This window comes from Tiliqua scincoides, chromosome 5 (genome assembly GCF_035046505.1).
Source record: "Tiliqua scincoides isolate rTilSci1 chromosome 5, rTilSci1.hap2, whole genome shotgun sequence".
Taxonomy (NCBI): Eukaryota; Metazoa; Chordata; class Lepidosauria; order Squamata; family Scincidae; genus Tiliqua; species Tiliqua scincoides.
In genome coordinates, this window is record NC_089825.1 from 107,837,607 (window position 1) to 107,850,408 (window position 12,802).

At 45.3% G+C, this 12,802-nt stretch overlaps 1 protein-coding gene and 1 pseudogene across 1 annotated transcript; one reads left to right on the forward strand and one right to left on the reverse strand.

The window, feature by feature from the left end:
• Positions 1–1,767: 1,767 nt before the first annotated feature.
• LOC136653039 (olfactory receptor 14A16-like) lies at positions 1,768–2,730 on the reverse strand. Its single transcript, XM_066629964.1, has one exon. It carries the CDS (start codon positions 2,728–2,730, stop codon positions 1,768–1,770), a length of 963 nt encoding a protein of 320 aa, XP_066486061.1.
• A 7,156-nt stretch (positions 2,731–9,886) lies between these two features.
• LOC136654994 (5S ribosomal RNA) lies at positions 9,887–10,004 on the forward strand (annotated as a pseudogene).
• Positions 10,005–12,802: the final 2,798 nt, after the last annotated feature.

Below are 12,802 nucleotides of genomic sequence, written 5' to 3' on the forward strand. Positions count from 1 at the left end.
TATGGTATAAGGCAGTGGTGGTTCTCACTCCTTTAGCACCAGGGACCCACTTTTTAGAAGGAGAATCTGTCAGGACGAATGAGAATCTGTCAGGAGAATCTGTCTGGAAATGATGTCATGACCAGGAGTGACATCATCAAGCAGGAAAATTTTTAGCAATCCTAGGCTTCAGTCTTACTCACACTTACCCAGGAGTAAGTCCCAATTACTATCATTGTTAAAAGCATCTTCATAGTAGCCTGTTAAAAGTACAGATCTGTGACATTTCCCCAAATGCAGTCACATACCTTGGTAGCATTAAGTCTAATATATTAAAAATAAAATATTGAATTGAATGGGGACCCACCTGAAATTGGCTCGTGACCCAGCTAGTGGGTCCCAACCTGCAGTTTAAGAAACACTGGTATAAGGCACAACAAATGTCCTCCACAGTATTTTGCAAGTTAATCTTGAAGAAGACAAAGTCATTCATTCTTCTTGTGAAACGTCTATCCTCATCCCACCAACATTGCCAATAAAACAGATTTCCTAAAATGCTTGGGGCGAGACATGGATTTGCTTTTGGTTATTTTATATTCTCTGTCAAATATCTTCTGGACTGATAACACAGCATAAATAAATACGTATAAACAATAAAACCGTGAGTGAGGTGCAAGGTGAGTGTCAAACAGGAATGTTAACCTCTCTGCTGTAGCCTAGTGCAGGGCTTTTCAAACTGAGGTGTCACGACGCCGCAGCCTGTGGGCCCTGGCCTCTGCCCCCTTAAGGGGCGGTGCAGCCTGGAGGCAGGGAAGAGGCAGTGGCGCGATCCCCAGGATTTCGCCGCTCAGAGAGCTGCAGGGGCTTGGGTGCATTTACCCAAGCCTTCTGCAGCCTGCCCAGGGTGTGGGGAGCTGGTGCAAACCTTTGTTAGGGCACCCTGCAGCAGTGAATGTAAAAGCAGAGCAATTGCGCCCTAACAAAGGTTTGCAATGGCTCCCCGCACCCTGGGCAGGCTGCAGAAGGCTTGGATAAGTGCACCCAAGCCCCTGCAGCCCCCTGAGCAGCGCAACCCTGGGGATCGTGCCGCTGCTTCCCACCCACTCCTGCAAGAACTTACAGTGGCTCAAACTCTCCTGGAGAGTTTGAGAACCACTGGCCTAGTGGATCTGTACAGTGGGTGAAGAGTAAAGGCAGTCCAAGAAGGTGTGGCAAACTAAAATTTCATACAGAGTTAATATTTTCAAAAATACTCCCCATTATTATAATAAAAAGTACAGTACAACCTCAGGAATTATTCAATCATTCAGTCCAATCCTATCAAATTAGAGTGTGTGCTGCATCCTGTGGGGAACAGTTCCCGAGTCTGATCTGGGTAAGGTAACATTTATCTCTTATCTGGGGGAAGCCTCCATTGCCTATATTTGTCTTAATGGAATTGTGCCAGTGATTTACCTGGACTGGGAAAGTGGACTGAAACCAGGCAGGGAGTTATGAGAATGGTGGTACTGCTGAAATTGCACCCTTCACAACCTTAATTTGCCCTCCTCTCCAGCCAAATCTCCTCCCGATTCCTCGCATATCAGCCCCATTCTGCTCACCCCCTGCCTTCCACCTGTCCCCTGCATGCATTTATTGGATCTGGGGGACATGGATGGACGGTTGTCACACTGCCACCATTACTCACCAAATGGGGTGGTATCATGTTTTGCCACAGCCATAAAGCACTTTATGCTACCATAACACTAGTTCTGGCAATGTAAGGCCCTCACAGGATTGAGCTGTAAGTCAGCAAAATCTGTTAGAAAACCTCCTCTGATGTAATAGCTTCCACAATGCAGTCTGAATCTCCTTATTTCTCATACTATAAATGAATGGATTCAGCATGGGAGGAAATATGACATAAATGACAGCAAACCCAAGATCAAAATCAGATGAAATAACACTGGCAGGTTTTGCATAGACGAAGACTGTAGTGAATATAAGTACAGAGACGACAATGAGGTGGGGGAGGCAAGTGGAAAGGGCTTTCTGATGTCCCTGTACAGAAGGGATCTTGAGCACAGCAGTGAAGATAGACACATAAGTTGAAATGGTGAAGATAAAGCATCCAAACCCTGCACTAGAACCAAGCACAATAAGACCAACCTCAATTAAGTACAAATCAGTGCAAGAGAGTTTTAGTAACTTGGGGATTTCACAGAAGAACTGATCAACCACATTGGAGCAAAAGGTAATTGCAAAAGTGCCACTTGTCTGCATAACAGCATATAGAACACCACAAATCCATGCACTGGTTGCCATCTGAATGCAGGCCCCTTTGTTCATAATAGCTTCATAGTGCAGTGGATTGCAGATGGCAACATAACGGTCATGTGCCATAATGGTTAAGATAGCCAAGTCTGTGGCATCAAAAAACATAAATAAGAAAACTTGAGCAACACAGCCAGAATAAGAAATGAGCTGGGTACTCATGAGTGAATTCACCATGGATTTGGGTACAATGACAGAAATGGTGCCCATGTCCATCAGGGCCAAGTTCATCAGGAAGAAGTACATGGGAGTGTGCAGGTGATGATCAAGGGCTATTACAGTGATGATGAGAAGATTTCCAATGAAGGTTGTCAAATACAAAGCTAGGAAGAGAAAGAAATGTAAAATCTGTAGTTCTTGAACCTCTGAGAATCCGAGGAGTAGAAAGTCAGAGGTGGTGGTGAGATTATATATTGTGTCTCGATTTGGAAATTTCATGCCACCTGTGGGAGGAAGAATATCATTATCATTATCATTATTAACAGTATTTATATCCCACTTTTCAAAGAATAATTTCCATTAAAAACTGATTTTCCCATTAATTGAACAAGAATGCCTGCATTTAGATCACTTTATTCCAAATATAAGAGAATAAGCAGTACAAGTCACTCTCCCAGGAAGCTTCTGTTGCATTAAGGGAAATGTACTATGGCAGTTCTACCCTACAATCCCAACATAGTGTTCATGGTATGAAGTGCTATTAAGTGAATGAATACTATATTGCTATCCACCTTTGCACTGATAGCTTTGCATCAGGGAATGTTTTGAACAGAATGAATTAAGGACGCAAACCTAACCCACTTTCCAGTACTGACTTAAGCGCAATGCAGTTCCTAGGTTAGGAAACAAACATTCCCTTACTTTGAGGAGTCCTCCGTGAGTGCCCCCCAACTGCAGAATGCAGCACACATCCCATTGGCACAGCTATGCCAGTGCTGGGAAGTGGGTTAGGATTTGGGCCTAAAACACTGTAGGGGAGATGGAGACTGTGATTCTTCACTTTTGCATTTCCTCACTACCACCACACAGAGAGACATGTGCTTGGCTCACTGAATTCCATGAACAACGGCAAACAAGATGAGGAATTGGGTACAATGATACACCCAAATCAAGACCAGTCCACCTTTTTGCACTCTGCCTTGACTGTTCAGACTGCCTTGACTACATTTTGATCCCAAATTTGATCTGAATGGCTTCTAGTGGACTCCAAAGCAATTCATACTAGCTACAGTTAGAGGTCTTTCTAGTAAGATAGCTTTACAGCCTATGACTTAACTCTGCGGTTTTCAAACTCCCTGAGAGTTTGGAACCTGCAGTAAGTCTTTGTGGGGGTGGGGGGAGGCAGCAGTAACAGGGGGAAGGCAGTGACGTGATCCCCAGGATTGCTTCGCTCAGGGGGCTGCAGGGACTGGGATGCACTCACCAGTCCCTGCAGCAGCCGTCCCTGCGTGCGGGGAGCCCTGCATGAGCGCCTGCAGGGCACCCCAGGTCAGGGAAAGGGAGAGTGGAGCGATCTGCTCTGCCTCCACAAAAGCGGAAGCGGACCACGATCACCCCACTCTCCCTTCCTCTGACCTGGGGAGCCCTGCAGGCGCTAGCACAGGTCTCCACGCACACAGGGGCAGCTGCTGCAGGGACTGGAGGGTGCACCCCAGTCCCTGCAGCCCCGTCAGAAGGGAAAGTGGAGCGATCGTGCTCTGCTTCTGGTTTTGCGGAGCGGGGCACGATTGCTCCACTTTCACTTTTCCTGACCTGGGGAGCCCTGCCGAAGTTTGCGCAAGTGCACCCAAGCCCCTGCAGCCCCCCTGAGCGGCGCGATCTTGCAGATCGCACTGCTGCCTTCCCCCTATTTCCTGGCTGCCCACACCCCTTAAGGGGGCAGAGGCCAGGACCCGTGACACCCCAGTTTGAATACCACTGACTTAACACAATGGACTTACATCTTCAGAGTAAAATAAATAACACAATTTATTGAACAAAATAAACACAATAACACTCAGCTCATCTCTGAGTATCTCATCCAGATACTCTGAAGTCTCCCAAATGTCCCACCTTGACATTGCATCAAGTTCCAATATCGGTCTGCCACACAACAGAAAGCATCCTGACCAGAGTATGAGACTTGATGTGCTTGGAGAGAATATCGTGTTTACTACAACGCTGAAATCATTTTCTTTCACATTGCAACCATTCAAGTTCTTAGACACACAGAGCCTGTCCTGTCCCAGGGAGTGGAAAATCTTAAGCAGTTACACACATGCTGTAGAAGCACAAACAGTTGCACACACATTGTACAACAGAAAAAAAGAAGTCATTATTTCTACAGTTCAGTCACAAACGGCTCAGTCGGGAGGTTCAAGCCAGCCGTCTGTTCCAAATGCCAATCTGCAGGAATTCAGCATTAAAAAATCAGTGTAGTGAAATGCAGTAGTGAATTGCTGTAGTGTATATGTAGTGAGTTGCTCTCTGAGCTGCCAATCGAAGGCTACAATCCTAACCACACTTTCCGGAGAGTAAGCCCCATTGAACAAAATGGGACTTACTTCTGAGTAGACACGGTAAGGATTGTGCCCTAAGGTGAATTTGTATGTTATGTCATCACTTCTCAAAACTTATGAAAATGTTGCCCATGTGTCCTAGCTGGGTGTGGGCAGTAGAGAAGCAGATATCTACTAATATATAGCCCTCTAGATCTGCAAAAGAAACAGTGGGGGTAATTGGTGTCTCACCTGGAATCACTTAACACTGAGGAGAAAACATGAAGTCTGGTGGCCGCCACTATTTTGTTTGGAATAAGTTTGCAACTAGAATGTGATGTTTCAGTCCCATGAAGGCAATTTTTTCTGACTATCACATAAACTATGTGCTGTGTGTATCCAGCACAGGTTAGGAGGTGGCTGGAGGTCTCCTTGTTTTAAAGGGATATATCCCCCCTCACCCCAGGTAAAGCCTCAGTCACCCTATGGGGTTCCCAGATCCTTGCCAGCTACATCACTGGTAGCTCAGATGTAGTCACAAATGTGCTTTACAACTTGTTTGCAAACACTCTGAGTTGGTGCAGGGACAACTGTGGTGGCTGGGTGGGGGTTAGGACTGCACAGTCAGTGCTGTGGAGGCAGTTTTTACTGGCTACCCTATAAATGAGGCTGTATACAGAACTGGCTGGAATGGTTCAGAGAATTGTAGAAGGCAAAATAGTATTTGGGAAAGAAGAAGATGGATGGATGGAAGAAAGGGTGAACAGACAAGCAACTGAGAATGGGGGGGGGGAAAGGAAAAGCCTTACTTAATTTTGCCATTGCTTTCATTCAGTAGCAGGTAATATTCCCATTACAGAAGCTTTTAGGTCATGGAATGTCAGCATTGCTCTGCTCTGTTCCTTGAAGCATTGAAGCTTGGCTCTATGTAGGTAGTTCATCCTGTCATTATACATAATAAAAGACCTTCTGCATTCAGCAAAACTTTGTAAAACTTCTTCTAATGTCTCCTTTGAATTCTTTGAGACCTGCTCCCATGAGCCCAGCATAGCAGCTGATGAAACACACACAGAGAGAGAGAGAGAGAGAGAGAGAGAGAGAGAGAGAGAGAGAGAGAGAGAGAGAGAGATGCTGAGACTTTTTCCTTGAACTGATTTGTGCCCCTCCCCCCTTTAACAAACCTAACAAGATTCTTGGCACCAGCAAGCTACATCTGAAGACATGAAAACTTCACTGTCCTTAGAACTAGATCTGCGTCTGCTGTATGCTCAGATTTTTCCTCCTGCAACAGGTGGAGCAGAACCTGCCTAAGATATTTAGTACCAGTTACAGAAGCTCTTTATTGGCAACCTTCAGTCTCGAAAGACTATGGTATCGCACTCTGAATGGTGGTTCTGGCACAGCGTCTAGTGTGGCTGAAAAGGCCAATCCGGGAGTGACAATCCCTTCCACACCGGGAGCAAGTGCAGTCTGTCCCTGGTCTGTCTCCCTGACTATGGGCCTTCCTTCTTTGCCTCTTAGCCTCAGACTGTTGGCAAAGTGTCTCTTCAAACTGGGAAAGGCCATGCTGCACAGCCTGCCTCCAAGCGGGCCGCTCAGAGGCCAGGGTTTCCCACTTGTTGAGGTCCATCCCTAAGGCCTTCAGATCCCTCTTGCAGATGTCCTTGTATCTTGAAGCTCTTTATGACTTGAGCAAAGGCATCATCTAACATTCCTGAGCCCACAGCCAGTAGTGTAGCTAGGTCATTTGACTCCCGGGGCCCATAAATTTTTGTCACCCCATACGACATCATTCATTCATTCATTCACATTTTTATACCATCTTTCTTCTAAGCAGCTCAGGGTAGTGTGCATGGTTCCTTAAGGTCTATACAAACAATAAAACAAAAACACAACCACCCATTATCATCTAATGGGTCTAATTAGTCTAATCAATGGTTGAACAAATGGCATTTTTTTAAAAAATCAGTGTTCAGTTTAGATACTGAGTCCTTGTAGAACAGGGAATCATTTATTAATGTGTTTTGCTATATCAAATGCTTAGTGAAATTGTCTGGTTAAAAAGCAGGATATGAGTATTCTTTATAATGCTAGAAATTGCATGATATAAATGGCCAAATTCAAGATGCAAAAGAAACACACAGATTTTTACAAAATGTATACTGTACATGGGAAAGGGTTGAGACATAATCACAAAACCATCCTTTCAAATGGTTCTAATCAGGGCTTTTTTTCCTACTAGAACACACCGGAACGGCATTCCGGCACCTTTTAAGGTGGGTGGGACTGGGAAGGGGGCTGCCTGCTGCCCCTGCAGCGCTCCAGTCTCTGGCACAGGTGGCACTCCAGGGGGTCAGAAGCGCTCACACTCCTGAACAGTGCCAGCTTAAATGACGCTGCAAGTCTCCTCGTTCCCACTTGCAGGTTAACTCCTTCTGAGTAGGATACCGTTAGTTCTGTTTCACAAATCTCAGAAAGCTCCTACGTGGTCTTTTCCTAGGGTTTCCCCACTGCCTGTTGGGAGTGAGAGCCCAAGCCTCTGTCTGTCTACTCAGAAGTAAGTCCCATTAGAGTCAATGGGGCTTACTTCCGGGTAAGCGTGGGTAAGGTTGCAGCCTTAGAGCCCAAGCTTCTGCCTATCTACTCAGAAGTAAGTACCATTAGAGTCAATGGGGCTTACTCCCAGGTAAGTGTGGGTAGGGTTGCAGCCTGAACTGAGGGGGAGCTGTAAAGAAAGAAAGAAAAGGCTTGGTGCCCAATCCAAAACTCGTCTACTCAGGAGTAAGGCTAGAATCCTAACCAACCTTTCCTGGGAGCAAGCCCCACTGACTATGGTGGGACTTCCTTCTGAGTCCCATGCATGGGATTGGGCTCCAAGTCAATGAGGTCAGCGGGGCTTGCTCCATAGCCCGGGTGCTCCATGTTTCAGAACTGCAAACCTCCTGGTTTGCATGCGCTCCCTCCTGCCCTCCCTTCCCAGATCCTTGGGTGGCAGGGGTGGCGAGGATTCCAGGCAGGGTAGCTAGGAGGGAGTTTTTCCTGCAGGAGTTGCCTGAGCCTCTTGCTGTCAGTGACCCCGTTTCGAGAAGTCCTGGCACACCGTGGAAAGTCAAACGCTGTCATACTTCCAAAAAAACTTAACCATCACTGGGAGTGAGAAGTGAGTGAGTGAGTGTGTGAAGCAGCAATGGCAGTGACAGCTGCTCCAGATCCTGTTTTCGTTGGAGATCACTGCAACTTATGGCTCCAATAGAAATGGCTGTGGTGACTCAACCCACAGTGCCCCGGGGCGATCCTCGAACTAGTTTGCTACGACAACTTCTTCTGTGTATTAGCTAAGTTTGTATTTCCCCCCAGTCGCATAATGTGCCACTGGGCTGTACTACAACTTTACTCCAGAGTAGTTTCTAATTAGGATCCCACTAAAACCCCCAAGATTTTTTTTACTATGCTCAAGTCACATATATAGACCTTTATTGGCATTAAAACAATAGATAACAATAACAGTAGCCAACACAGTGGCTGTGTTGCCAAAAGGGACCGTCGCAGCAGGAGACTAATGAGGGAGGAGGGAGGGGAAATGGGGGGGTATAGGATCAAGGTGAGGGTTTTAGCTTAGAAACTGAGAAAAATAAATTCTGCTACTGTATTGGTAATAACCACAGAGTTGTCACTCAAGAGGACAAATAAAGGATCAGAAGAATTACCTGAAAAAGAGGACAGCAAGGGTTCCAAGTGTATATCTCGAAGAGATTGGTGGGCCAGGCAACAGAGTAATACATGATCCACTGTGTCCGGTTCTAAGGAACAAAAAGGACATAATCTACGATCACGCGGGATATTGGAGAATCTGCCAAAATGAACAGCTGAGGGGAAGATATTGAATCTCGCGAGCATGAAGGCTCTCCTCTTGAAAGGGTTAATCAACTTACTAAAGTAGTTGCAAGGGCGACCAAGTGAGGGGGAAAGGCCAAAAAGTTGGGGAGAACAAGTGGGATCAAGATTTGAGATTCCCAAAGTTTGGATTTGATAATTGAGTGGGCCCTGTGAAGGTTGATATCAGAAAGGGATTCAGGAGAGAGGCCTAATGAAAGAAGCTTGGAATCGATAAGTTTAAACCACTTAGAAAGGTAAGAGTCCTTTAATAGATCATTTAAGAGGGACTCAGTGAATACTTAGATGTAAATGAAGCCAGAACTTAAAAGTAAGGGACCACGCTATGGTAGAAGGGAGGTGGAGCCCTGTTCGAGCATAATAGTAGATAGTCTAATTAAGTTGGGAACCCCCAGAATTCGTCTGAGGAAAGAGGCTGCCACTTGATCCAGATCTTGATTTGCAGCCTCTATCCAGATGGGGGCACCATACAGTAGGTGGGAAAAAATTTTGGTTTTGAATATGTGAAGGGCAGCGGGGACGTACTGATTGCCACTAGAGTAATGAAAACGGGTAATTGCATTTAGGTGGAGTGAGGATGAAGAGATAAAAGTTTTTCTGTGAGGGAGCCAGCTGCGGCGGAAGTGAAAGGTAATCCCCAGATATTTGAAAGTTTGGACTAGTTGGAAAGAGAGATTACCTATCTTCCAGGGGAGCGGGGCCCAAGATTTAACGAAAACCAAAATTTTGGTTTTCTCAGAATTAATTATTAAATCGTTGGATAGACAGTAATTTTGGAAGGAGGATAATGAGTGACGTAGGCCAGATCTTGTAACAGACAGCAGGACTGTGTCATCTGCATAAAGATGGATAGAAAGGGGGACATCATTGAGGAAGGGAGGGGAGTTCTTACAGCTAGATAGATAAGGAGGTAAATCTGCCTGAAATAAATTAAAAAGGAGAGGAGCGAGTATGCAGCCTTGGCGAACTCCTTTATTGATGGAAATTTTATCCAATGTAGTACCTCGGCCATTAGGGCGAACCCTACAGGAATTAGATGAGTGGAGGTGGTGAATTAGAAAAAGTAGACGGGGATCTATCCCGCAACTGGCCAGTTTGTTCCACAACATGGCCCTATTAATAGAATCGAACATCTTTGGCAACTGGCATCTGGCATCTCTGGCAACGAACTGGCAACTGGCCAGTTTGTACCACAACATGGCCCTGTTAATAGAATTGAACATGTCTATGGCCATACTACCCTGAATGTGTCCGATCTCGTCTGATCTCGGAAGCTAAGCAGGGTCAGGCCTGGTTAGTACTTGGAAGGAAGACCGCCTGGGAATACCGGGTGCTTGAGCAGACTGAGGCTCTGCTCAAGTCTATACATGTCTACTCAGAAATAAGACCTTTTGTGTTCAATGGGGGAAAGTGTGAATAGGATTGCAGCCTAACAGCTTTTAGCCTAACAGACCTTTGCCTGTCTACTCAGAAGTAAGTCCCATTAGAGGCAGTGGGGCTTACACCCAGGAAAGTGTGGATAGGACTGCAGCCTGAGAGCCTGCTCCTATGCCTGTCTACTCAGAAGTAAGTCCTATTGTGTTCAGTGGGGGGAAAGTGTGAACAGGATTGCAGCCTAACCCTATGTATGTCTACTCAGAAGTAAGTCCCATTATAATCAGTAGGGCTTACTCCCAGGAAAGTGTGGATAGGATTGCAGCCTAAGTGTCTTGCATAAAGTAGTGTCTGACAACACAGGAGACGGAGCCTGATCCCAAGCAACCTTTACTCATAAGTAAGTGGGGGGGCTTCTTTCTAGTGTCACTGTGCCCAGCACCACTGCCTTCAAGGGACCTTTCTATAAGGACAAAGGCTCCTAGACGGTTTCAGATTGTGGAGTAGGTCAGTAGCAGGAAGCAGTTTGATTGTTGGGGGTTGAGATTTCTCCTCCCCTGCGGACCACGTGCTGGCAACTCAAAGGAAAAGAAAACAGCTTGAGAAGGAAAGTCACTGTGACGTCAGTGCCACTCATTTGCTCTGCATGGGACAGGCTGGAAGGGGCTTTCTGTGCATGTGCCCTTCTTGGCCAGGGCTTTCTCGGTCTGTGTTTTTCCCCTTCCACCCCCTGCTTCTAAAAATGAGCTGGATGCTCAGTGCATTTCGAGCCAGTCCCTGTTCATTCAAAAAGAAAGAGCCCATGTGAACTCTTGCAATGCCCTCGCAGCTCCACTCGCCTGCAGTTGAGTAAACTGCAGTCCTGTACTGTACACACTTTCCCCGGAGTAAGCCGTAGAGAACACAGTGGGACTTACGTCTGAGTAGACATGCATAGGATTGGGCTCTGAGGCTGCAGTCCTAACCACACTTTCCTGGGAGAAAGTCCCATTGACTATAATGGGACTTACTTCTAAGTAGACAGGCACAGGATTAGGCTCACAGATGGCTCCATCCAGGGCTCTGGGGTGGGTCCAACTCCTACTGAAAAGGTGTCCTTCCACCAGGACACCTGTCCTTGTTTTCCTTCCACCAGGGCTGGCTCCAAAGCTCAGTCACTTTTTTTGGGGAAAGAGCTGGCTCTGGAGTTTCCTCATCCAGATCACCAAGGAGAAGACTGCGTGGCGGAGCATGCGGGTTACTCTTTCCTTGTGGGAAAAGCAGATCGGTTGGGAGTACAAGAAAGAAGCAGCCTCTTGTTCAAGGATGAGTCCTTCGCCTTTCAAGGATTTTGGTGGGAAAGGCTGCTCATCTTCATTTGTTATTCCACGGACTGTCACTGGTTCCTCAGCTCCTTGCAGTCACAGGGTGGCCAGATGTCTCGACCACCAAGGAGGACCAGGCACCCCAAAACATAGGAAAATATAGGATATGTCAACCACCTTAGGGCACCAGGGTCTTCCTTTGATCCCCATCTCCAGGAGCAGCACTGTCATCTTTGGCATTCTGAGAAATATCTTGTTCACCCCATCCTGCTCTCTCTCTCTCTCTCTCTCTCTCTCTCTCTCTCTCTCTCTCTCTCTCTCGCTCTCGCTCTCGCTCTCGCTCTCTCTCCAGGAGTGATGCATTGATTCATTTTAAGAACTGAATCTTTTTTTTTGAAACCTGCCTGCCGTCTCTTCATTTCTGCTCCTGCCCTACATCAAGCAACTTGACTCCTGAGTCTTGCTTGCTTCCCACATCATTGCTACAGTTGCGACCATGATATGATTGGCTATGATATGTTATGCTTTCTTTTCCCTTGAACAGATGTTAACAGATTTTTTATTTGGCTCCGGATACACCCAAAGAAGTTTTATAGTACATTGTTATGCTAATTGTGTTCTTATGCATTCAGTTAATATATGTCTTTTTATATATTTAGTGTATTAATATTATGAATACGCACCATGTATTTTGTTTTTTTATGAGCTATATGTCTCAATAGTGTTGAATGCCTTTTTGTTATCCTTTCTGTACGTGCTAATCACATGTTGTCTAGTTGTATCTTATTACTTATTTCTCCAATAAAAAATGGTTTAAAAATAAATAAATAAATAAATAAATAAATAAATAAATAAATAAATAAATAAATAAATAAATAAAAGATTAACAGGTTGTGAGTTCCTGCACTTTATTTCTTTTACAAAAAAGCACTGGTTCTAATGCATCAGAGGTCTGCAGACATACCACATGATGAGAGGACAGTTCCCCGCCACAATATTTCAAGATTTAGCTAACATATTATTTCTCACGAGCATATGCAGTATCACTGCTGGAAATGGAAGAGTAAAGTGTGGGGGATGGGGAATTTTTTAAATAAATATTTCAAAAGTTAATTGTCAATATATGCAGAAGTTAGCACTGATATTCTTGTTGTGAATCTTCCCTTCCCATCATACAAAAAGAATATATTTCCTGTACTCTTGGGGCACAGAGAGGGATCTGCCTGAGTTCATTTTATTTGATAAAGTATGATGTGCACAGATAAAGCTACACACACAAATTGTTTAATAGCAACAATGACAAAATGTATGTAGTTCAAGGGAAAAGCAAAACAAGACTGTTTGCTTCTCTGTTATGAGCCTGGCTGATGTCTTGGTGTGGCAGAGTAAAATTTCATTCAACAAGAGCTATGAACTTATAGGAAAATGTTCATTATTTCAAAGAGGTCACAATCTCAGGAA

Excerpts from the sequence above, each read along its gene's own strand:
- LOC136653039 (XM_066629964.1), bottom strand. The coding sequence starts at position 2,730 with ATGAAATTTCCAAATCGAGACACAATATATAATCTCACCACCACCTCT.